Raw genomic sequence first — 26,478 nt, 5'->3', positions numbered from 1 at the left:
AGGTTAGGCCAGATGAATTCTAGAATCTCTTCCAACTCTACCATTTCCAACACCGGAGCTCCTGAATGCTGTCTGGTTTGAACTAGCCTTGCACTTTCTCAGACAGTTGTCATGTGCAAATCTGTCTGTGTTACTCTTTATAAGATGCCATTCAAAAGACAGAGGCAGAACTTCACCACCAAATGAGCGCGGTGATCCCTTCGAAGCAATCACCTATGATGGCTGCATTCTTATTCCAGAGCTACTAGTGCTCAAAGCATCACTGAAACTCTTTTAGAATGCCTTCAGAGTCAGTTTCTGACTCGCATAAGATACAGCCTCACTGTTTAATAGCCGTGTCTACACTGCTGGTGGACACAAACTATCCTACTCATTTGGTACAGTTGGAGCCTAGCCCTCAGTAAGAGTCCAACAGGAACCCAAATAAGATCCATTTCTAACCAAAATCTGTTTAGCTTGATCATCTGTCTTAATCAAGCCCTGGTCCCAATGACATCTGAATGATTTCAAAAACTTAATTCATTCATAGACACATAAAAATTTGACATTAGATACAAATTAATATTACACAGGCTCTTAAATGTTCACAAAATGTAAAATCGATTTGAACAAAGAAAGGTAGCATGACCAGAATAAGAACATAACCTTCCAAGTTTATTGCTCTGAGGGAATGTATACAACCTATTTTTTTGTTGTTGTTTCTCTTTCTTTTTTAAAAGCATATTACTTTCTAGGCATACTTTATGTTTCGGGTTCAACTGTAAAGACCTCAAAAACTAGTACTATAGATCTTTTTCTTTTCCATATTCCTTTGAATCCTTAAAGTTGGTTATGATCTTCATTTCAAAAAAACATTCCAGGTACTTAAAAGTAAAAGTACATTATAACTATAAATAATTTCAATAGAGAAGTTGTTCAAACCCAAGATACCGCTCATATAAGTATGGTTTTAATAAGCTGTACTATTTGAATGCAAGCCGAGTACAGTATAACATGTGGAATCAATGTGTCTTTTCCTTACTAAAGCCCTAATCTATTTCTACAACTCTCAGCCAAAAGATTTTTAATCTCTCTACATATATTATCCCCTAATATAAAAAATACTTTAACTTCCTTAATAAAAAAAAGCTAAAATCTTACTTTATAGTCCCCTAAATATATCTATTAATTTTTAAACATTAAGGATGATTCCAGAACTAAACATTGTCACCATAGTGAGAATTTTAGTGGAAGTTAGTTGGGCATCAGTCAGCTTGTTCTCTTTGTAGTATTTGTATAATAAATAGTTAACCACTTTTTTCTTTTGTATTTTAACAGAATGCCTGGTACCCAGTAAAGAAAGTTAAGAACCTGTTAAGAACTGCAGTGAAGATTTTGTTCTTTACAGATTGCAGCAAGTCTGAGTTGAGGAAGTTCTGACAGATGCAAAATGTACACCTGTTGCAGGTGCACATACAGCGTAACCGGGCATGGCTGCGAAAACACACAGAAGGACAGGAGTTGAGTTCTTACTTACAAATATGGCACAAGTCAGAGTGTGCCAACTTAAAAAAAAAAAGATTTAGGCATAAGCAACACTAAGGAAAAGGACAGTGTGGGGCATGCTAAAGTTGTGCAGAATTCCACATTTACCAAAAATATAATGAACAGCAATAGCTCCCTCCTCCCTCCCTATAGAAAATCTAAGGAAAATTAGCTAACACTTTTGCTTTTATGGAGGGAGGATAGAATTATTAGTACAAGGGTTTTAGTGGAATAAATATGCACAGCAATAGATGGCACCCTCATCTAAATTAATAAAAGAAAAACTGGGTAAGCCACAGCACCCACCAAAAGGTCAGAGTTTGCTAGCATTTAAATAACCATCCCCTCCTCCTCCCTCAGTATATACACATGCCTGAAAACCAGGAAGGAGAAGAGTGACAAATACACAAAAGGGTCAAAAGACGAGTATGTTCAACCCTGAGGAGATATGAACAACATCGTCTTTAATTCATCAAGCACCATGGCTCCCAAAGGAAATCAAAGTGCTTCATAAATTTCTACTTGAACCCAAAATATAGGGTTAATTTCGTCTGCTAGCAAAACACACCAGCTAAGTATGATAATATGAAACTCTGGGTAAGGGTGTAAAAAATCAACAATGGATCCAATTGATATTAGATATGAAATTTAGGGAGGCTTTCTGACTCCTTTCTGGTTGAGTGAGTTGCACTAGTTGGTACAGGCACGTGGGGCAGCCCATTTCACCTCCAATCTAACAACCAAAGTAGGGGGTCTCCAATGACTGCTCAGTGGTCAGAGCCACTCAGACATACAAGGCCATCACACCACCCCTGGAGAGGTACTGGCGCAGAACCCACTCAGAAGAGCGCCACCTGAAGAATCAATTACATCACTTCCTGTGACACCTGAACATTTTTTAGAGGCTTCTCAGTCAATGGACTGGCCCAATCTGACTTGGCTTAGCTTGTGAGATCTGATGAGACCACAGCACACGGTGGCATGGTTGTGGAGATTAGCAGCATCCCAATAATGCCTAATTCCCAACATGAAGAAAAACAAGAATTAATTTTTTAAAAGACTCTTACAGGCTCAAGACATTCCATTTTAAAATCTGACTTGTGATGATGAACATATCACTGCTACTAAGTCACTGCCAGCTGTCATACTGGAATCCATCTGTTATTTTATAAGTTGAATCTGACTCTTCAACATATACAGGCTCCACCCACCAAAAAGGAGGGATGCAAAGTATGCTTAGCAACAGGGAGATGCTTCATGAGAAGTAGTTTCGGATTAACCATAAAAACAAGTGTCCATGTATGTACATTTATCATATACACACACACACACTCACACATATTGCAGTAATATTTTAAAGATGCAGATCTAAAAACACAGTTGCAGTTATTTACAAGATTAAGACAGTGCATTTACATATTAAAAAGAAAGACACCATAGTATACAGTTAGGCAGTAAGCCTGACCAAGCAGTGCGTTTCTGGATAATTACTAAATGTGAATTATGGAGAAAAAGATTTGGTCATCTATAAGAAAATGTCAACAAAATGCCATAGAAGCCATAAAGAAAAAGTAACTTACAAAGCAGTTTTTAGAAAGACCCAGATTTTTCTCAAATTCTCTATTCTATCAGTGTTGCCCATGTCTCGGGAGAGTCTGTCTCTGTAATGATCCTCTCTGTAGATAACATACACGAAAGTTTTAAAGCAAAGGTAAACATAAAAAGTAAGGTTTTGCTTATCTAACAGTAATAGGAAGGAATGACTTCTCTTCCAATACAAATAGAATTTCAAGGGTTTGCTGCATTTTTTTTAAAGTACTAGTTAACGGAACAGCAATAAAGTTAACTGATTTGAAAAATCCGTACAAATTAACAACCTTTCGAAAAACCTTAGCTTGTAGCAATTTTTGAGTATTACTCTATGCTATACTGTACTTTTCATAAGAAGAAAAATAATTTAGAGAATAACATAATAATAAATAGAATAAACTGTAAAGTCCTGAGAAACGCACTGCCTGAAAAACTATCTTATCACAAAACAGAATTTATACAAACACCGTACTTGAGGAGAATGCCATTAAGAACCATGCAATTTTAAGGCAGTTAGTAAACTACAAAGATGACCACAGTTATGTGCTTGTGCATATGCATGTAGAGATATACAATAAATGTACATAAAGTTTGTGGCTCATAACACTTAACATAAAACATTTATATAGAAGGAATCCCAATTACAACTACTTTTTATAGCACTAAAAAAAGCCATTATATCCTGAACTCAAACATACCCATAATTTAAACATAAATTCATAAAAGATTTTAGAATCCTTCACATACTCAAGGTCAATTAATCAGCAGAAAAAATATAAAAGTTAACTTTTTGTTCATATGGAAATGCCTTATTAGCATGATGTCAATTCCATTTTACTGCAGTAAGACTATCTTTTTAATGATGGGTGAGAGGCTGAGTGTTATTGCACTATCCTATTAAGATAGTTACAGCCTGCTCAAATATAGTCAAATAGTATCAGAAGCACCATTGATATAATTTTCTTCTGGTACCCAAACCAAACCTGCATTTACTCAAACTTGTCCCTTCTCATTACAAAGTCTCTTTCTGTTGCTGAACAACTTCTACGTGACAGAGATTCCACCCTCATGGCTAATAAAGGCATGCAATGTTACCACAAACCATGCAAAACGAAAATCATGGCAGAGCAGGTACTTACGGGTACATGGCCATTGTTGTCAATTTAACAAAGATGTCTTTACTGGGGGCATCAGCAGTACTGCAAGTGAAGGCTTGTGGTGGAGGCATTTTGTGTTTCCTGCAGAAATCAGTAGGTGAAATGCTATATTCTTGTTTGACTTCATGCAGGTCTGACTTTGCAGCTACGATTAAGCAAGGTATTCTGCTGTCCATAAAGTGTTGCTACAGAATAAAAAGTGAAATCAAAATCTGATGACAAGTTCAAAAATTACTAAACTTAATTAAATGGGCACTAAAAATTTTCTCTAGATAGGCAAAGCATCAGCAGTTTCAGGGAGAAAGTAAACTAAGAGGCAAAGACTGGCAGTTGTCTAGGTCAGTAGCATAATAAGACCAGGGCCACTTTTCTAATGCTGGTAACAATATAACAATTTTTCAAATTCACTACAATTTGAAAAAAAAATTTTTTTTCAAAAAGAAACAATACTTTGAAATAAAAAGAAATCTACCTAAATTCTCCCTCCTAAAGCACACTATTTTCAATTTTTGATATTACCTCTAGTCCTTAAGTACATGCGTATATATATGTTTACATAGTTGTAGTCATGCCGGACATAACCATTTAAAAATATAATACTGAATTTTCCATGTTTTCAGAATTCAAAACCATTATTTTTAATGGCTACATAAATTTCATAGGATCATTTTGTCTCAATTTGGTAAACTATCTTCCCATTGTTAGACATTTGGATTATTTCCAGGTTTTTTGCTATTAAAAACAATGCTAGAGTAAATTCCTTCGTACTTACAGTTTTTTTACTCTTATTGAATCTTGTTGATAATCTCAAAGTAACTGATAACTTTTCAAGCCTCTGGTTTATCCCCTTGCTCTATTATTATTCTTGGTATAACGGGCAACATATAATCCATGTGCATTCCTAAGACCTTCCATTAATGCAGAGGTTCTTAACCAGTTAACCAGGAACGCACATCAGAGTCACATGTGGAAAAAAGTACTTTTAAAAATACAGATGTCTGCGACTCTACCACCTCAGAATGAAACCAGAACCTTTAGGGATAGGACACAAATGTATGTATTTTTGAAAAGCTCCACAAATAATTTTCTTGCAATTCCCTGGTTAGAAAACACCACATTACAATTCCATTAAACTCCTTATAAAGTTAAACTTGGTTTTAGACCAAAAGAGCAACAAACCTTAAAAATCCTGGCACAGTATTCAAAGGATTTAGGGTTACTGACATCATATACCAGGCACACAACATCACAAAGGATCTCAGCCTCAGTTAGAAATTCCGATTCTGAGATATCATGCAACTTGTAAAAAGAAAAAGACAGAAACATAAGTATCATAACACTGATGTAAAATTAAAGTCATGATGTTTTATTATTTGCTTAGCTTGACTTCCTAATTTAAAAATACTAGTTAAGCATAAATTTTCAGACTATTTTTGGAAGTAAGACATATAGATAAACAAGTAGTTTCTGATTTTTGAAGATGAAAAATGGTGATTAAATTAGAATTAAAATCAATTCTAATGAATAAACCAAGTAAAAAAATAAATCACACAAAAACCATTAAAGAAACTAACATTTAGTGAGTGACTAAAGTGTGCTAGGCAGGCCCTTTACATGCATTCTCTATATACTATAGATAAGAAAACAGGCTAAAGAGATTAGGTCAACTGCCAAAGATAGCACAACTAACTAGTCATCAGACCAAAAATTGAACTCAGATATGATTCCCAAGTCTTTTTTCTTTTTACCACACCACCTTTCCTCCCCAATCAAAAACACAAAGCAAAAAAAAAAAAAAAAAAAAAAAAAAAAAAAAACACAAAGCAAAGGACGGTACATTAAGGTTATTCCGTTCTACTTCACTGCCTGCTCTTTTTCAATGTTTATTATAAAATCTCTAAAGAAACATCCCATCTGTGATATGATAATGATCCAACAAGCGTAAAATTCAGTATTGAGCTATATAAGATAGTGCTTCTTTGTTGAAGAGAAGAAAAGGGAAGTGTAAAGTCAGAGGTGACTCAATATATTCCAAATAAAACACTATTAGAGCATGGATATTCAGAGACATGAAAGACATCAATTTGCAATGAATGGTTTTAACAATAGAACCGGAAAGTTAACAATCAGCAAGATTTACTGAGTACCCAATATACAGAATTATACTTAGGAGAAGAATGAGAGATAAACAGGTTTAACAAGAAACTGACAAAGAACTTTTATCATAAAGAGCAAAATATGCATAAAATTCAACGTGATTATCTGTCTAGCAGAATAAACTACTTCCAAAAAGAAAAAAAAAAGGGAATGAACTTTCTTTAGTATCTATTATTTGTCAGGAGCTTCTCATATTAGTTAACTTAATAAGAAACTCAGGCTCAGAGAGAATAAGCAATTTGCCTGAGGTCACACAGCTGATTAGTGGTGGACCAGCATTCAAACCAAAATCAGACTGGATCCAAAAAGAACATAAAACCTCTTTTTACTATTTCATATTATCTTTTCAGTCATACCATTCTTTCAATCATTTTTTAGGCTACCACACTTGTTAAATACACTCCTCCCTGCTAAATAGATACAACCTGATTCAATTACAGATTAAACTACCCCACCCCTGCACAAAGGTCTTCAAACTAATTTCTAGTCAACAATAGAGGACATAATTTTTAAAAATAAAAGTGGAAGAAAGAGCAAAGAGGATTTAATTTTTTTTTTTTACTTTCTTATGGTGGTATAGCATACAATTAAGCACACAGATAGATGAATTTTTACTTATATCTACACCCATGTAATCACCACATGGATCAAGGGAATTAAAATTAATTCTAATGAATAAACCAAGTAAAAAAATAAATCACACAAAAACCATTAAATTAAATCTAATTATGTTTTCAAAGAGTCATTTAAAATGTACCCAATAATTAATAATCTTTATATGCCAGAAAATTTCTTACCAACAAGTATTTCTCTTGTCCATATACATAAACAGTGTTAATTGCATAGTATGATTTATGGTCATCACGAATTTTCTTCTGCCTCTGAAAACAACCAAAAACATCTCAGTATTTATAGTAAGAAATTACAGGAACTAGTTTTCATCAACACATGCGCTCTGCATGTATGGTGTGTTACCAAAAAAAGGACATTCTTCCCTACACTATGTATTATTTATCAATACAAAGGGGATATTGATTTTGTTTCTTAGTTCTTAAGGTCTAAAATAAAAGATGCATTTGTTCTGCATACAGGGAAAGCAGTAGCTGAAAAGGAAGTAAACGATATCACTGAAAGTGTATTCCAGAGCCACCTGCTGGCAATTCTTACACTATAATTTGGCCTGCTATTTCATCTACAAATATGTCAATCTCCTTACTCAAGTCAGTAGTCAGAATTAGGTATCAGTATTCGGTTCAAAATATTCACTGTACATTTACTTCATGCCAAGCACTGTGTTTGATGCTTTCATATGTGTATTTATTTAACCCCCATCTAAAAGCTGTTTAAAAAAAAAAAGACAAATGATAGCTAACATCAATGAAGCAAAGATAAAGCTAGTTCAATGAGATTATTGTTACACTTTAGTTGTACCTTACTATTATACATAGGTCACTCAGTTCTACTAATCATCTAAAAGGGTAAATGGTTATGAAAAAATTATGTAAACTCAGTGACTATAAAAATCTGTTGAGTATAGTTCTATTTCTTGAGAACTCTCACCATTAAGTTTCTTCCAAGAAGAGCCTGAAGAACTCCACTTTTCCCACAGTTTTTCATCCCAATTACATTACATCTGAACACATTTCTTTGAGTCTGTTTTTTCTGAAGGTCTATCTTTTTATCTCTTGTTACTAAAAAGAAAAAAAAAGCTAATTATGTACTGCTTAGATTTACTGAGCCTTCATTTCACATTCTGCAAAATAGCGTATTGCTATTTATCATTTTTACAAAGTGTTCGATCAATAAACATACTGTACAGTAGTCAAGCGGTATGTGAAATAAAGTACAAAATATAATACAGAAGGGCCCCACTTAGTGAAAAAGATGCATTTCTGAAAGTCGGCTGTAAACTTCTAGTAACCAAATGATATTCATTTCATCATAAAATAAGTAGTACGTTTACATAACAAAATGATATCTGAAAAATGAATGAAAATTACAATGAATACAGCCAATACTATATCCCATCTTTTTTTCTGTTATAAATTATTGTCATAACAAATTATAAACTAAAAGATGCTATCTCAAAACTGCACTCTCTTGGGTCTATAAATGGAAAGAGGATATGCACGCTAGGGTTAACTGGCCTTTCTAAGGTAAATCTGTAAAAGAGGCAGCCCTGAAAACAATGTTGTATCAGCAGAGCAATGAGGCATGTCTTCTTTTTTTTTTTTGCGCTACGCGGGCCTCTCACTGTTGTGGCCTCTCCCGTTGCGGAGCACAGGCTCCGGACGCGCAGGCTCAGCGGCCATGGCTCACGGGCCCAGCCACTCCGCGGCATGTGGGATCTTCCCGGACCGGGGCACGAACCCGTGTCCCCTGCATCGGCAGGCGGACTCTCAACCACTGCGCCACCAGGGAAGCCCGAGGCATCTCTTCTTGAGGTAAAGAGACCTCCTTTAACTATACCCAAAGATTCAACTACAAGAAAGCTCACCAAGAGGCACTATTTATAGCAAAAAAACCTGAAAGTGATAAAAAACAGATAATAATTATGGGGTAGTTAAGTTATAGAATATCCATATGATGATACTTTATCTAATATTAAAGATATAATATTATAAATATTATAGATATATTAGTATACTTATTGATTATAGAAATATGGCCACAATATTTTGTTGAGTGAAAGAACCTCATGCTGGCTAATTAGTTCCTTAGTCTTTGGTGCTGCATTAAATACTGTCTAACTGGTTAAGTACTTTGAAGGGTACTTGCTCTGTCAATTTCACAAAGGCTGTCTTCCTGTAATGGGGCTTCCTGTAAGATATGGCATTTTCCCCCACAAATCAGGATATAAGAACTTCTTGAAATGATCAGTTCCCTAATTTGTTATTTCATACTATATCTATGGGTTTTCTTTAAGTGGAGCACATTGCCTGGCAAGAATGCCTGGTTAACATTACAAGATATGTGAAAGATTTTTTAATGTGGAAAAAGGTTATAAAACCGAGAGATGTACAATCAGTTGAATACCAGGATCATGTGTTATAGGCACTGTTTTTAATGTTTAAAGAAAATTAAAACACAAGATAGACTGGTAAATACTTTTCATGCCCATAGCCCTCCCCGATTTTCATCAATGAAGTACCCTCAGGGGGAGACTAGAGGTAAAACCTCTACTCTTTCCTTTTTGATAAACAATTAAATCAAGCAGCTTACCTCAAAAGTGATTACCAAATCAAGGGAAAACAAATAGTATAGACATGGAAGACTAATGAAGATGCATTTATTTTTACTCTTTTTACATATGAAACTGGAATCCTAAAAAAAATTTTTTTCTAATTAAATAGGATTCAGATACTTACCTGTGATGGCTGAAGCTTGAGACTCTTGCTCAGTCAATATTGAATAGCCTAGATAACCCAAATACTCCAGGCACCGCTGCACATCTAAATAGGTTGTGAGCCTAGGAAAGGGAAGAGTTTAAAATGTGAAAAGTTCCTAAATGAATATTTATTTAAAAAAAAATTACAACAGCTCAAATAATTTTACCACTAGACCCAGATAATTTTTGTCAGACTGCTTTAATTTCCCATGTGCCCAACAATGGCTTTTCCTACAGTGACATCCTTAGGGCAGAAATGAAAGGGAGGAGAATGCAAGATGGGGGGTGGAAGGGGCTCCTGTATCTATTCCACCTGCCCGGAGAGAGCAAGGCCACACAGATGAGCAGTGAGCAGCTGGTAAGATCTAGAGCAGGGATATTTTATATTATTTGCTTCCCAAGTTACATATTGTACTGCAAACACTGGCTAGTTAAGGACTTAATGATAATTAAATCTGAAAAGGTTTGCAAAAGGTGCAAAAAATAACTGAAAGGCTAAAAGACACTTGAAAATAGTTAGCCTTTCGTATGATCTGAAAAAAGAACAGATCCTGGTGTTGAGAAAGTTATTTTCGCCAAGGCTAAAGTAATTATGTCATTATGCACAACCAGAGAATTTTTTTAGCACCCTAGACAATAGGTCAACAAGACTGCAGACACCCTCACTAAGTCTAAGAGTTCACTGAAAACAAACAACAACAACAAAAAAACCCTCAAAGTAAGAATTCAGTGTCAAGTAAAATATGCTCTCCCCGTATTCTGAAAATACAAGATTTGTACAATAACAATGATGTTTCCCTTAATCAAAAGTATTAAAACACACTGTAAATCAACTATACTCCAATAAAAAATTTTTAAGTATTAAAATTTACTTCCATTTTTATATGACTTATTACTGTTTCCCTGTACCTCATCCAAAAGCAAACACATCCCTTCCTGATAAATTTATAGAACATCTATACTTCATCTCAGAGGTAGCAGCAGCACTATAAATCCTGCTCACAGGCAGCTATCATTGAAGCACTTCACAAGATCTGACAAATATACAAAATGATGAATGTAATGCACCATAATTTCAAACTAGCTGTAACTCTAGAGGAAAGAAGTGAGCTCTATACTCACGTCCACTGGGAAAGGAATCCCTGGTAGGTTATCCAGCCTTTTTCATTTGTACAAACTGTGTTATTCACATCTGGCCCCCAAGGTATGTAAGGGAAAACTTTAAACAAGTCTTTAAGCTCATCAGGTGACAAAGCACAGTCTCTATCCTGAAGATACACAAGAAAGTATACGTAACATTTAGATATCTAAGAGGATAATTCCCAACTGCAAGAGCCCCCTAATCAAGTAAAGCTATGTTTCTAAAAACTAACAAATGAGAAGAAATTTTACATTTTATCAAGAAAACTCCTTACACATATATAAGGAAACCTATGCAAGGGTCTATCAGAAACTAGACTTTTTCATCTTGAGAAAATAATAAAGTAAATAATATGAGAAAGTGTCTTTGCTAGTTTAAGAAAGTTTGGGTACGCAGTAAGGTAGATAGCTAGGGGGAAGCAGCCGCAAGGCACAGGGATATTAGCTCGGTGCTTTGTGACAGCCTGGAGGGGTGGGATAGGGAGAGTGGGAGGGAGGGAGACGCAAGAGGGAAGACATATGGGAACATATGTATATGTATAACTGATTCACTTTGTTATAAAGCAGAAACTAACACACCATTGTAAAGCAATTATACTCCAATAAAGATGTTTAAAAAAAAAAAAAAAAGAAAGTTTGGGTAATTTTTGGCTATGTGACAGGACTACCCAATAGCTCAGGGATCAGAGTTACATCATTCACAGGAAAATATTTTATCATATATCATGGAAAACTGCAGCTAAAAGCTTACCAAATCATGCTTGTCAAAAGTACTTTGGAGAAACAAATATGCGTGATGATTTAATTCAGTAGTGCAATCAGGAGGTATTTTTAGCCTGTTGATGAAAAAAAAAAGTAAAATAAATCATTAACCAAATATTAAAATTTAACTGGAGAAATGAACATGAAATTGCAACAAGTATTTTTGTAGGATGACAGCATTTACAGAACATGTTTTCTGTAGCCATTTAGACTTGCCCAGGGAAAGTCACTGCAGTGGTATGGCAATTCTCAGAAGAGTCATAATAGTGCTCATTCCAAGGTGACAGTTTTCTTAACTATCTGAAGGGCAGGTTGTATTAAAAAATTTACAGACAATACTGATTAAACTGTAATGGGTTGTTCTTCCTACAAACCAATTATAAGTCAAAATTATGAGCTTTAAACAATGTCAACATTGTAATGAATTGAAAATGATGTGAAGAGATGTTATTTCTGCCTGATTTGACCTTTGACACACCCTAAATTCGAGTCAATAAACATTTATCAAATGCAGAGAGGTACTGGGGACATAAAAACAAGACAGGCTCCCTACCTCTAAGGAACCACATTCAAGCTGGAGACAGACCACAAGTAGATAACCTCACTATCTCAACAGAATGAGGCAACTGTTGAGTATGGGTAAATTACAGATGCTAGGGGAACCCCTGTGAAAGGGAACACCTTGGCCTGGGGATGGGAAGGTGTCAGCACTGCTGAGACACAATGTCACCTGTATTGAGACTTGAAGGATAACAGACATGAATTAGGTTGGGGGGAGAGGGAGGAAGAGAGTAAAAATACCATGGGCAAAAGCCTGGAGTGGGAAACAATATCTGATTGGTGGACCAGAAATAGTTTAGTATTTACTTCTAGAATGAAGGCAGGAAGTGAGCCGGAGTGAGCAGATCATGAATGACCTCCTACGCCAGGTTAAGAAGCTTAGGCTTTATCCTGTCTTGAAGGGTAAGTGACATGGCAAAATCCATGTTGTATATCTATTAATCTAGCAGCAGTGTGAAGGACAGGGGCAGAGAGTTTAATAAGAAGACTCAAGTGGTGGCTTTGAAGGGGCTCTTTACAGAAAATTAAACGCAGAGCGCAGAAAGAAATTAAAAGAGATCTTAGTGTAAGTCACAAAGCCATAAAAGATGGAGTTTCCTTATTGTCATACTTTAGAAAGCAATAAGCAACCTCCCGTAGAATTTATCTACCCACATAAATGGCACAGAAAAGAAAACTTGATAAAAAAAAGTCCTGGGACAAATGCATTCATTCAATATATATTTACTGAAAAACCTGGGAAATTACTTGAGCCAAGATTTAATAACTTTGACAAGGGAAGTTTTAACTTAGAACTGATTAATGGACCAGGAATCCAACTAGAAATTTTGCTTCCTTAATGATGGGGAAGGAAAAACAACAACAAAGTTTTTCTGAACCCTTGCATGGATAGCTAGCAGTGCTATGTTAAAATTAAAAAGGAGAACATGAAGATAATGTGCTACTGAAAAAGCGAAGAAAAAAGGCGAAAGGCTCAAAGGCCAGATCTTGGCAAGTCACTTCCCTGAAAAGCCTACTTCCCTTGGGTATGGGAGAGGCATCCTATAGCAAGGCAGTCTCCTATTTCAGGGTGACGCTGGGTTCATCATTAAACATACAAAACTTAAACATATCATTATCTAAAGAAAAACAACCACAAAGAGACTGGTCGTTTAGGAAAAATACTTATTTTATCCTGAGCTGAGAACAGGCTATAAAACTTAGGGAGGAGCAGGACTAAAGAAAAGAAAAATGCTAACCAATATATTTCTGATCCCTTGACTCCAAAAACAAGTTCGTCTAGCATCTTTTATCTCCTTCCTCAATAAAATGAATAAAAAAAGATACTTGTATTCTTCATTAGAAGAAGAGGAAGAGTTTGAGCCATACTATAAATCAGTGGCTCTCAATTGGGGATGATTTCACTCCTGAGGGGACATTTTTGGCTGTCACGACTGGGGGAAGAGGTGCTACTGGCATCTAAGGATGTGCTAATAAACATCCTATAACTCGTAGAACAGGCTCTACAATAAAGAATTATCTAGTCCAAAATGTCAATAGTGCCGAGTTTGAGAAACCCTGCTATAAACGGCTCTATAAATGTATAAATTATTCCTGAGTAGCTCAGAGCCTACCTACCAATGTGCTAAATAAAACTTTAAAATACTGGCAAGTGAAATCAATTAGAAGCCAAAGGTACATACAAGGGAAATAAATATTCGGGTGTCAAATCCAGATCGTCATCATAACCAAATCGTCGAAGCACAGTCCAAGTAGTTTCATGTCTCCCTCTCTGAATAAAAAGTGTGTGTAAAAAAAGAAAACCTGAAATAAAATAAATTAGTAAATATAGCTGATGTGAAAATGGGTAGAGTCACAAGGAAGAAAAGCATGTAACACATAACGGCAAGAGCTAGACTCCTGAACATATGTGTACTAGTTTTGCATATGGAAGGTCAAACCAAAACAATGTTCACAACTGTCTCAAAGAGTTGATTTCAGAATCATTTCACAGATACACCCAGGTCAGCAAGAGATGGCACTACATGAAAGGACCAAAAACATATCCCAAGGAATATGTTTCATACTTATATGTTTACTGACATTCACATGGTTATATGATAAAAACAAATGAAATCATTTTAATTTTAAGATAAATTTGTTTCTGAAATCTCTTACCCTCAGATGGACCTCTGCACTCCTGAGATCCAATCAATTTCCCTACCTCTAATTTATACTCACAGTAAAGATAATTATCCCCACCAACGCCTGCCTCTTCCAACTCTTAAACATCCAGGTTAGATTTTAGGTATATTAGTAAATACAAACATTTCCCTAAATATAGATAATACTATAGACTTTTGCCTTCTGCTAAATTTTGAAAGTATTAAATTCAAAAGGGGGAAAAAGCACCATTCACCCACCTTTCAGTGTCAATCCACTATCAGCCACACCATCACTTATATGTTTTCTGACTACATTTTTGACATCTTCTAGAGCTTGAGGAGCTAACGGAGTGTTGAAACAAATTCTCTAGCAAAAAACATAAAAATAAAGTTAAAAACAAATCAGCATTAAAACCACAAATAATACAAATATTAATCCACAAAGCAACATTAAATCAAAGAGTTGCAGCCAAAGGAAACATATTCTGAATTAGCAGAGCCTCTACTTTGTATTAAGTAAAACATGTCATACTTAGGACATGTTTTCCGTACTCTCCCCATCATGTTCCTAAAACACAGAGCTCTTTGTGTAGCTATGTTATACAAAACCGAGAAAGAAAAATAATTCAGAGTTCAGACATCAAGTCATCCTTAATAAACCCACTGTACACCATGAAATGACACTCTCAGAGTCCCCTCAATTCCTAAGCATAAGAGAGTTTTATCCCCTAGGTAAAGATTAAATAGCCTGATGTGAAAGAGAGTTTTTACATGAAAGAGATGCATGTTTATCAAAATACCATTGTTCAAGCCAATAAATTTTTTCTCTTCTCAGCAAAAAAAGACCAAGATACACAAATATCTGAAATAAAAGGCTACCTGAAAGAAGTTGAGTTCAGCATCATTGAGAGTACCATCATTATCTTGATCAGATATTTTAAATATACGAGTAAGGGCTTTTATACAGGCTGGTTTCATCTATAAATCATTGAGAAAAGAAACAATCGTTTTAATGTAAATAGCTGGGATTTTAAAATATGATTTTCATAAATATGCTGAGAAGAATTCTGAATGTTTTCACTGCCAAATACATAACATCAAATACAACCAACATGAAAAATGAACTAAAGCAAAGCCATTTCCTTTTATACCCAAGCCACTTTAAGTAAATGAGGCAATATTTACTTGGACCGATCTGGAATGGTTACACTCTCCCTTCATGACCACACACCCTCTGAAGATGGGCAAAAGAGAAATTCATCTTTAGGGAAGATTCATTCTTCCAGTCATATAAAGAAGAAATGCCCTCTCTCATTCCATAAAGAATTTGAGCTGACATAAAACTACAGTAAACGCTTTTCCCCCCCAACTTCTCTGATTTTTGACCTTCTAGCAGCAAAATGGGACTAAATGTTTTGGTCTGTCACATGTGTGTGTATATATCAAAGCTGGGATATAAAATGTAATGATTCGCAAGCAGGTGACAAAATAGCACTGGTCGATAAGTGTACAAGTCTTTTACTAACTTCCTATTACGAGATAAGAATTACATTTAAAAAATTACATTTTTGACACTACAACTTTTATAAGAAAAGCTGCTGGAAGTGTACTTTGACAACTTTTATTTTAGGATTTGTAATGGATAGAACAAATATTTGACTATTTAAAAATAAGCCCCAGGGGCTTCCCTGGTGGCGCAGTCGTTAAGAGTCCGCCTGCCGATGCAGGGGACACGGGTTCGTGCCCCGGTCTGGGAAGATCCCACATGCCGCAGAGCAGCTAGGCCCGTGAGCCATGGCCGCTAAGCCTGCGCGTCCGGAGCCTGTGCTCCGCAACGGGAGAGGCCACAACAGTGAGAGGCCCGCGTACCGCAAAAAAAAAAAAAAAAAAAGTAATTGAAGAAAAACAGTGATGCATTTTTCATTAAAGCTTGAAATGCATCAGAAGCAAAAGTACTCTAAGGTACTAGCTCAATACAATATTTAAATATTAACCTCTTAAAATATAACACCAAAAAATGACTACTTTTTTAAAGTATTAAAAATTATACTTTAATAAAACTAAAATATTTTGGCAGTAATAAAATAAACTCATTTTGCATATAAAGTAATCTAAACCCTCACACAGATCTTTTTCATTGTTAGGTAAGCAGAGGACTCCATGGGTCATACAGAGTCCGTCATCACTGGAAACATTTCGAATTCAGGCTTTAATTTAGAATATGATCTTTTTGATGATCCTACCTCAAATCTGTGTTAAAAGCTTATTAATGTTGTCTAAATAAAAGATTCTGTTATAAGCTTAGACTCAAGGCTTGTACTTGTATAAATCAAGGCATATAGTCTCTAAAAGTTACAGATTTTACCTTAAGCAGGTCCACCTAAGAAATGACTAACAGATGGTAGTAGGTGTTTTACAGGGAAGGGAGGATTAGCAGATTAGCAGAGCTAATAATAGGCCTAAGAAAAAAGTAGCAATTAGAGAATTGAGAACAAACTAACAGTGGGGATTTAATGTACTGCTAGGCTAAGCTGAGAAGTAAATCTCTCAAGTATGAGGCTGTTTCCCAAATTTTCTTAATCATAAGATATAGCACCTGGCTGAATCAGAATGGAATCTGTATTTTTTTTTTTTTGCAGTACGCAGGCCTCTCACCACTGCGGCCTCTCCTGTTGCGGAGCAAAGGCTCCGGACGCACAGGCCCAGCGGCCATGGCCCACGGGCCCAGCCGCTCCGCGGCATGTGGGATCCTCCCGGACCGGGGCACGAATCCACATCCCCTGCATCAGCAGGCGGACTCTCAACTACTGCGCCACCAGGGAAGCCCCTGGAATCTGTATTTTTAACAAGTACACCTAGTGACTATTATGAGGTGAATTTGGGAAATACTGAATTAAGAGCAAGTTAGAAGTAAACACTCCAATTAAGGAACAGTAAACCAGGATTAAGGAAGAGTAAATCAGGGTCAGATTAAGGGATAGCTCAGATTAATATTTATACCAGGGGTCAGCACTTTTTTGGTAAAGAGCTACATAGCAAATACTTTAGGCTTTGGGGGTCAACAGGCAAAATCAAGGATATCATGTAGGTACTTACATAGCAAGAGATAATCAAATTTTTTATTAATGAAATAATAATTAATTTATTAATGAAATTAAATAATTAATAATTTATTAATGAAATTAAAAATATAGTAATAACTGAGTATACCTTTACTATACAGGTCTACTAATGAGAAGGATGGAATTCCTCTTAGAGGGATAACATTTGGCTTAATTAGGGTTCAAAGTTAATGTTCCCTATCTTGTAATAACCTATAATGGAATATAATCTGCAAAAAAACCCCACAAAAACAAAAAACAAATCACTATGCTATACACCCGAAACTAACACAATATTGTAAATCAACTATACTTCAATTTAAAAAAAAAGTCAGCATTCCCTATCATGAAAATCAATTGCAAGTGTTCGGCTGTTAATGCTGATCTGTAATGAGATTTTACATATTTCATCTTTGAAAATGTCTTTTTGCACAGATACACACTGCCAATAGTGACACATATCTGTAAACATATAACTTTAATTGAGCACATTCATCACTTGGAAGGCATTTACAGAATCATATTTGATTTTTTTCTTGATATTGCCTGTTAACACATCATTACACTGCAGATTGATCAGTTCCAACTGAAGGCTGGGTGGAAGCTCCTCAACTGCATGGTCAAATGGATTAGGAAATTTCCTTTGCGCGTGCATTTAGGTCCAAAAAAACCAATGCTGAAATTAGAGCTCAGAATATATATCTGTTTTGCCATCTGAAAACCCACTTTTTTCTTTTCTTCTTTTGGCATGATAGGTATATACTGATAATAAAAAAATAAAATGCCGCAATACAGAGGTACACATGGTACATGAAATGCTGCCGCATTTGAACCGTGTCAGTCCAGTTAGCAGTGCACTGAGCAGCAGTGTTATGACAGTTACCACATACAAGCTCTGTTGCAACTATGCAACTCTGCCTTTGTAACAGGAAAGTATAGACAAATATAAAGGAATGAAGGTGGTTGTGGTACAATAAAACTTATTTATCAATGGTGAAAATCTGAATGTCATATAACTTTCCCACATCTCAAAATATTATTCCTTTTGATTTTTTCCCCAATCATTAAAGAATGTAAAATGTATCTTAGCTCCTAGGCTGTATAAAAACAGGTGGCAGGCCAAATTTGGCCTGTGGGTCAGTTCTACAACCACTCACCTATACTATAAACTTTTCCTGAAATAAATGCTTTCAGGAAACTTTCTTCCCCCCAGCAAACTTTCATTTCTTAAAAACTCAAATACAACAACAAAAGAAACAAATAACTCCATTAAGAAATGGGCAAAATACTCAAATAGACCTTTCTCCAAATAAGATATACAAATGGCCAATAAGCACAGGAAAAGATGTCCAACATCATTAGCCATCAAAGAAATGCAGTTCAAACAACAATGAGAGCTTCCCTGGTGGCACAGTGGTTGAGAGTCCGCCTGCCGATGCAGGGGACACGGGTCCGTGCCCCGGTCCGGAAAGATCCCACATGCCGCGGAGTGGCTGGGCCCGTGAGCCATGGCTGCTGGGCCTGGGCGTCCAGAGCCTGTGCTCCGCAGCGGAAGAAGGCCGCAGCAGTGAGAGGCCTGCGTACCGCAAAAACAAAAACAAAAACAACAACAACAACAAAAAAAGAGATACCACTCACATCTACCAGGATAGCTATAAACAGACAAACAGACGTGGGGGCTGGGGAATAACAAGTGTTGGAAAAGGTGTGGAGAAATTGGGACTTTCATATAGTTTAGTGCTTCCTCGGTAAGTAAAACAAAATTACCATGTGACCTAGCAATTCCACTGCTAAACAGACACTCAAAACAGGGGTTCAAACTTATGTGCGAATGTTCTTAGCAGCTCTTTTATGATAGCCAAAAAGTGGAAGCAACCCAAATATCCAACAACAGATGAATGGATAAACAAAATGTGGTATATCCATAAAATGAAGTATCATTTGACCATAAAAAGGAATGAAGTACTAATAATGCTACAACGTGGATGGATGCACCTTGAAAACGTTACACTAAGTGAAAGAAGCCAGACACAGGGACTTCCCTGGTGGCACAGTGGTTAAGCATCTGCCTGCCAATGCAGGGGACATGGGTTCAAGCCCTGGTCTAGGAAGATCCCACATGCCACAGAGCAACTAAGCCCGTGCGCCACAGCTACTGAGCCTGTGCTCTACAGCCCACGAGCCACAACTACTGAGCCTGCGTGCCACAACTACTGAAGCCCGCATGCCTAGAGCCCGTACTCCACAAGAGAAGGCACCACCATGAGAAACCCATGCACCACAACAAAGAGTAGCCCCCATTTGCCACAACTAGAGAAAGCCATGCGCAGCAACAAAAACCCAATGCAGCCAAAAATTAATTAATTAATTAATTGATTAAAAAAAATAAATAGGCACAAGACTCTTAGATAGCCTCATCCACCAGAGGGCAGACAGCAGAAGCAAGAAGAACTACAATTTTGCAGCCTGTGGAAGGAAAACCACATTCACAGGAAGACAGACAAAATGAAAAGGCAGAGGACTTTGTACCAGATGAAGGAACAAGATAAAACCCCAGAAAAACAACTAAATGAAGTGGAGATAGGCAACCTTCCAGAAAAAGAATTCAGAATAATGACAGTGAAGATGATCCAGGACCTCGGAAAAAGAATCGGAGGCAAAGATCGAGAAGATGCAAGAAATGTTTAACAAAGACTGGGAAGAATTAAAGAACAAACACCTAGAAGAATTAAAGAATGAACAAACAGAGATGAACAATACAATAACTGAAATGAAAAATATACTAGAAGCAATCAATAGCAGAATAACTGAGGCAGAAGAACGGATAAGTGACCTGGAAGACAGAATGGTGGAATTCACTGCTGCGGAACAGAACAAAGAAAAAAGAATGAAAAGAAATGAAGACAGCCTAAGAGACTTCTGGGACAACATGAAACACAACAACATTCGCATTATAGGGGTCCCAGAAGGAGAAGAGAGAGAGAAAGGACCAGAGAAAATATTTGAAGAGATTATAGTCAAAAACTTCCCTAACATGGGAAAGGAAATAGCCACCCAAGTGCAGGAAGCGCGGAGAGTCCCAGGCAAGATAAACCCAAGGAGAAACATGCCGAGACACACAGTAATCAAACTGACAAAAATTAAAGACAAAGAAAAATTATTGAAAACGAGGGAAAAATGACAAATAACATACAAGGGAACTGCCATAAGGTTAACAGCTGATTTCTCAGCAGAAACATTACAAGCCAGAAGGGAGTGGCACGATATATTTAAAGTGATGAAAGGGAAGAACCTACAACCAAGATTACTCTACCCAGCAAGGATCTCGTTCAGATTCGATGGAGAAATCAAAAGCTTTACAGACAAGCAAAAGCTAAGAGAATTCAGCACCACCAAACCAGCTCTGCAACAAATGCTAAAGGAACTTCTCTAGGTAGGAAACACAAGAGAAGAAAAGGACCTACAAAAACAAACCCATAACAATTAAGAAAATGATAACAGGAACATACATATTGATAATTACCTTAAACGTGAATGGATTAAATGCTCCAACCAAAAGACACAGGCTCGCTGAATGAATACAAAAACAAGACCCATATATATGCTGGCTACCAGAGACCCACTTCAGACCTAGGGACACATACAGACTGAAAGTGAGGGGATGGAAAAAGATATTCCATGCAAATGGAAATCAAAAGAAAGCTGGAGTAGCAATACTCATATCAGATAAAATAGACTTTAAAATAAAGAATGTTACAAGAGACAAGGAAGGACACTACATAATGATAAAGGGATCAATCCAAGAAGAAGATATAACAATTATAAATATATATGCATGCAACAAAGGAGCACCTCAATACATAAAGCTAACAGCTGTAAAAGAGGAAATCAACACTAACACAACAGTGGGGGCTTTAAACCTCACTTACGCCAATGGACAGACCATCCAGACAGAAAATTAATAAGGAAACACAAGCTTTAAATGACACAATAGACCAGATAGATTTAATTGATATTTATAGGACATTCCATCCAAAAACAACAGATTACACTTTCTTTTCAAGTGCACACAGAAAATTCTCCAGGATAGGTCACATCTTCGGTCACAAATCAAGCCTCAGTAAATTTAAGAAAATTGAAATCATATAAAGCATCTTTTCTGACCACAACGCTATGAGATTAGAAATCAATTGCAGGGAATAAAACGTAAAAAACACAAACACATGGAGGCTAAATAATACGTTACTAAACAACCAAGAGATCACTGAAGAAGTCAAAGGGGAAATCAAAAAATACTTAGAGACAAACGACAATGAAAACACGATGACCCAAAACCTATGGGATGCAGCAAAAGCAGTTCTAAGAGAGAAGTTTATAGCAATACAAGCCTACCTCAGGAAACAAGAAAAATCTCAAATAATCAATCTAAACTTACACCTAAAGGAACTAGAGAAAGAAGAACAAACAAAACCCCAAGTTAACAGACGGAAAGAAATGATAAAGATCAGAGCAGAAATAAATGAAATGCAAACAAAGAAAACAACAGCAAAGATCAATAAAACTAAAAGCCGGTTCTTTGAGAAGATAAACAAAATGGTAATCCTTTAGCCAGACTCAACAAGAAAAAGAGGGAGAGGACTCAAATCAATAAAATCAGAAATGAGGACTTCCCTGGTGGCGCAGTGGTTGAGAGTCCGCCTGACAATGCAGGGGACATGGGTTCGTGCCCTGGTCCTGGAAGATCCCACATGCCGCGGAGCAGCTAGGCCTGTGAGCCATGGCTGCTGAGCCTGCACATCTGGAGCCTGTGCTCCGCAACAGGAGAGGCCACAACAGTGAGAGGCCAGCGTACCGCAAAAAGAAAAAAAAAAAAAAAAAAAGAAATGAAAAAGGAGAAGTCACAATGGACACCAGAGAAATACAAAGCATCCTAAGAGACTACTACAAGCAACTCTATGCCAATAAAATGGACAACCTGGAAGAAATGGACCAATTCTTAGAAAGGTATAACCTTCTAAGACTGAACCAGGAAGAAATAGAAAATATGAACAGACCAATCACAAGTAATGAAATTGAAACTGTGATTAAAAATCTTCCAACAAACAAAAGTCCAGGACCAGGTGGCTTCACAGGTGAATTCTATCAAACTTGTAGAGAAGAGCTAACACCCGTCCTTCTCAAACTCTTCCAAGAAATTACAGAGGAAGGAACACTCCAAAACTCATTCTATAAGGCCACCATCACCCTGATACCAAAACCAGACAAAGATACTACAAAAAAAGAAAATTACAGACCAATATCACTGATAAATATACATGCAAAAATCCTCAACAAAATACTCGCAAACAGAATCCATCAACACATTAAAAGGATCATACACCATGATCAAGTGGGATCTATCCCAGGGATGCAAGGATTCTTCAATATATGCAAATCAATCAATGTGATACACCATATTAACAAACTGAAGAATAAAAACCATGTGATCATCTCAATAGATTCAGAAAAAGCTTTTGACAAAATTCAACACCCATTTATGATAAAAACTCTCCAAAAAGTGGGCACACAGGGAACCTACCTCAACATAATAAAGGCCATATACGACAAACCCACAGCAAACATCACTGTCAATGGTGAAAAACTGAAAGCATTTCCTCTAAGAACAGGAACAAAACGAGGATGTCCACTCTCGCCACTATTATTCAACATAGTTTCGGAAGTCCTAGCCACGGCAATCAGAGAAGAAAAAGAAATACAAGGAAACAAATTGGAAAAGAAGAAGTAAAACTGTCACTGTTTGCAGATAACATGATACTATACATAGAGAGTCCTAAAGATGCCACCAGAAAACTACTAGAGTTAATCAATGAATTTGGTAAAGTTGCAGGATACAAAATTAATGCACAGAAATCTCTTGCATTCCTATACACTAACAACGAAAGATCAGAAAAAGAAATTAAGGAAATAATCCCATTCACCATTGCAACAAAAAGAATAAAATACCTAGGAATAAACCTACCTAAGGAGGTAAAAGACCTGTATGCAGAAAACTATAAGACACTGGTGAAAGACATCAAAGATGACAAAAACAGATGGAGAGATATACCATGTTCTTGGATTGGAAGAATCAATACTGTGAAAATGACTATACCACCCAAAGCAATCTACAGATTCAATGCAATCCCTATCAAATTACCAGTGGCATTTTCTAAAGAACTAGAACAAAAAATCTTAAAATTTGTATGGAGACACAAAAGACCCCGAATAGCCAAAGTAGTCTTGAGGTAAAAAAAAAGAGCTGGAGGAATCAGACTCCCAGACTTCAGACTATACTACAAAGCTACAGTAATCAAGACAATAGGGTACTGGCACAAAAACAGAAATATAGGTCAGTGTAACAGGATAGAAAGCCCAGAGATAAAGCCACGCACCTATGGTCAAGTAATCTATGACAAAGGAGGCAAGGATATACAATGGAGAAGAGACAGTCTCTTCAATAAGTGGTCCTGGGAAAACTGGACAGCTACATGTAAAAGAATGAAATTAGAACACTCCCTAACACCATATACAAAAATAAACTCAAAATGGATTAGAGACCTAAATGTAAGACCAGACACTATAAACCTCTTAGAGGAAAACATAGGAAGAACACTCTTTGACATAAATCACAGCAAGATCTTTTTTGATCCACCTCCTAGAGTAATGGAAATAAAAACAAAAATAAACAAGTGGGACCTAATGAAACTTAAAAGCTTTTGCACAGCAAAGGAAACTACAAACAAGACAAAAAGACAACCCTCAGAATGGGAGAAAATATTTACAAACAAATCAACTGACAAAGGATTAATCTCCAAAATCTATAAACAGCTCATGCAGCTCAATATTAAAAAAACAAACAACCCAATCCAAAAATGGGCAGAAGACCTAAATAGACATTTCTCCAAAGAAGACATACAGATGGCCAAGAAGCACATGAAAAGCTGCTCAACATCACTAATTATTAGAGAAATGCAAATCAAAACTACTATGAGGTATCACCTCACACCAGTTAGAATGGGCATCATCAGAAAATCTACAAACAACAAATGCTGGAGAGGGTGTGGAGAAAAGGGAACCCTCTTGCACTGTTGGTGGGAATGTAAACTGATACAGCCACTATGGAGAACAGTATGGAGGTTCCTTAAAAAACTAAAAATAGAATTACCATAGGACCCAGCAATCCCACTACTGGGCATATACCCAGAGAAAACCATAATTCAAAAAGACACATGGACCCCAATGTTCATTGCAGCAGTATTTACAATAGCCAGGTCATGGAAGCAACCTAAATGCCCATTGGCAGATGAATGGATACAGAAGATGTGGTACATATATAGAATGGAATATTACTCAGCCATAAAAAGGAATGAAATTGGGTCATTTGCAGAGATGTGGATGGATCTAGAGACTGTCATACAGAGTGAAGTAAGTCAGAAAGAGAAAAACAAATATCGTATATTAACGCATACATGTGGAACCTAGAAAAGTGGTACAGATGAACTGGTCTGCAGGGCAGAAATAGAGACACAGATGTAGAGAACAAACGTATGGACACCAAGGGGGGAAGTGGGGGTGGGGGTGGTAGTAGGATGAATTGGGAGATTGGGATTGACATGTACACACTGATGTGTATAAAATGGATGACTAATAAGAACCTGCTGTATAAAAAATAAAATCCAAAAATAAATAAATAAATAAAAGAAGCCAGACACAGAAGACCACATATTGTATGATTCCATTTATATGAAATGTCCAGAATATGCAAATCCATAGAGACAGAAAGAAGATTACTGGTTGCCAAAAGCTGGGGTAAGGAAGAAGGGGGGAATGGGAGTGACTGCTAGTGGGTAAAAGGTTTCTTTTGAAACGCTCTGGAGACAGGCAGTGAGGATGGACACACAATTTTGTGAATACATTAAAAATCACTGAAGAGGACACTTCAAAAGGGTGAACTTTATGGTATGTGAGTTACATCTCAATTTAAAAATTAATTTTAAAAGTCTATGGTAGGGCCTCCCTGGTGGTGCAGTGGTTGAGAGTCCGCCTGCCGATGCAGGGGACATGGGTTCGTGCCCCGGTCCAGGAGGATCCCACATACCGCGGAGCAACTAAGCCCGTGAGCCATGGCCGCTGAGCCTGCACATTGGAACAGGAGAGGCCACAACAGTGAGAGGCCTGTGTACCGCAAAAAAAAAAAAAAAAAGTCTACGGTAAAATATTGTTAAATTTTAAATATTTCATTAAGGAATTACTGTGTTTCTAAGCTATGGAACAAAAGGGATTATTCAAATTGTATTACATATTGTACCCATTTCAAATAATTACACAAGTTTTTTGCTTGTATGTGTTTTTAAGTTTGTGGATTTTTTTTGATTTGAATATTATTTTATTTATTTATGTTTTATACAGCACTTTCTTATTAGTTATCTATTTTATACATATTAGTGGATATATGTCAATCCCAATCTCCCAATTCATCCCACAGATTTGTGGATTTAATTGTAGCAAAGCAAGTAGACCATTAGTTAAGTCTTTGGACTTTTTGTTGTTACAATTGCCAATTCTTCTGTTTGTTTTAATGGCACTTCCTGAAATAATATTTGATCTGGAATATTATTCTGACTATTTAACATGAATGTCTTTGAAGAAAAGTACCTAGAAAATATAACAGTATAGTAAGCAATAAATTTTAATTTTAGCAGTTTAGATGAATACTTCAGAGTTACTAAAAATCGTTTTCATAACGGAGTTACTACCTACACATTCCAGCCCCTACTAACACAGCCTGATGGGATGGAGGGTTTACCTCTTTCTCCTCTGGGCAGTACAGGGGCCCTGTAGGATGAAGAACAGCTTTCTGTGCATAATAGAAGAGCTCCGATATGTTCTTCAGATTTTTTGCTGAACACTGAAAA

The 26,478-nt window shown here is 36.5% G+C and overlaps 1 protein-coding gene across 9 annotated transcripts in view; it reads right to left on the bottom strand.

Annotated features, from left to right (window-relative positions):
• The window catches only part of RHOT1 (ras homolog family member T1), a 60,349-nt gene that overhangs the window by 10,904 nt on the left and 22,967 nt on the right, over window positions 1-26,478 (bottom strand). For 3 of the 9 annotated variants that reach the window (XM_029211782.1, XM_029211787.1, XM_029211784.1), the window contains exons 8-19: window positions 26,370-26,471; window positions 15,303-15,401; window positions 14,682-14,790; window positions 13,962-14,082; window positions 11,708-11,792; window positions 10,939-11,084; window positions 9,797-9,897; window positions 7,989-8,119; window positions 7,226-7,309; window positions 5,451-5,570; window positions 4,254-4,456; window positions 1,351-1,473 (exon numbers count right to left, since the gene is read on the bottom strand). In XM_029211782.1, coding sequence (XP_029067615.1) covers window positions 1,351-1,473; window positions 4,254-4,456; window positions 5,451-5,570; window positions 7,226-7,309; window positions 7,989-8,119; window positions 9,797-9,897; window positions 10,939-11,084; window positions 11,708-11,792; window positions 13,962-14,082; window positions 14,682-14,790; window positions 15,303-15,401; window positions 26,370-26,471 — 1,424 coding nt within the window. The other 6 variants (XR_003791944.1, XM_029211789.1, XR_003791945.1 and 3 more) reach the window with 6 other exon arrangements.

The sequence above is a fragment of the Monodon monoceros genome, unplaced genomic scaffold (assembly GCF_005190385.1).
Source record: "Monodon monoceros isolate NGI ecotype Baffin Bay Population unplaced genomic scaffold, NGI_Narwhal_1 Super_Scaffold_9, whole genome shotgun sequence".
NCBI lineage: Eukaryota > Metazoa > Chordata > Mammalia > Artiodactyla > Monodontidae > Monodon > Monodon monoceros.
The sequence above is the reverse complement of the archived record's forward strand: the minus strand, read 5'-3'. Positions and strand labels throughout refer to the sequence as shown.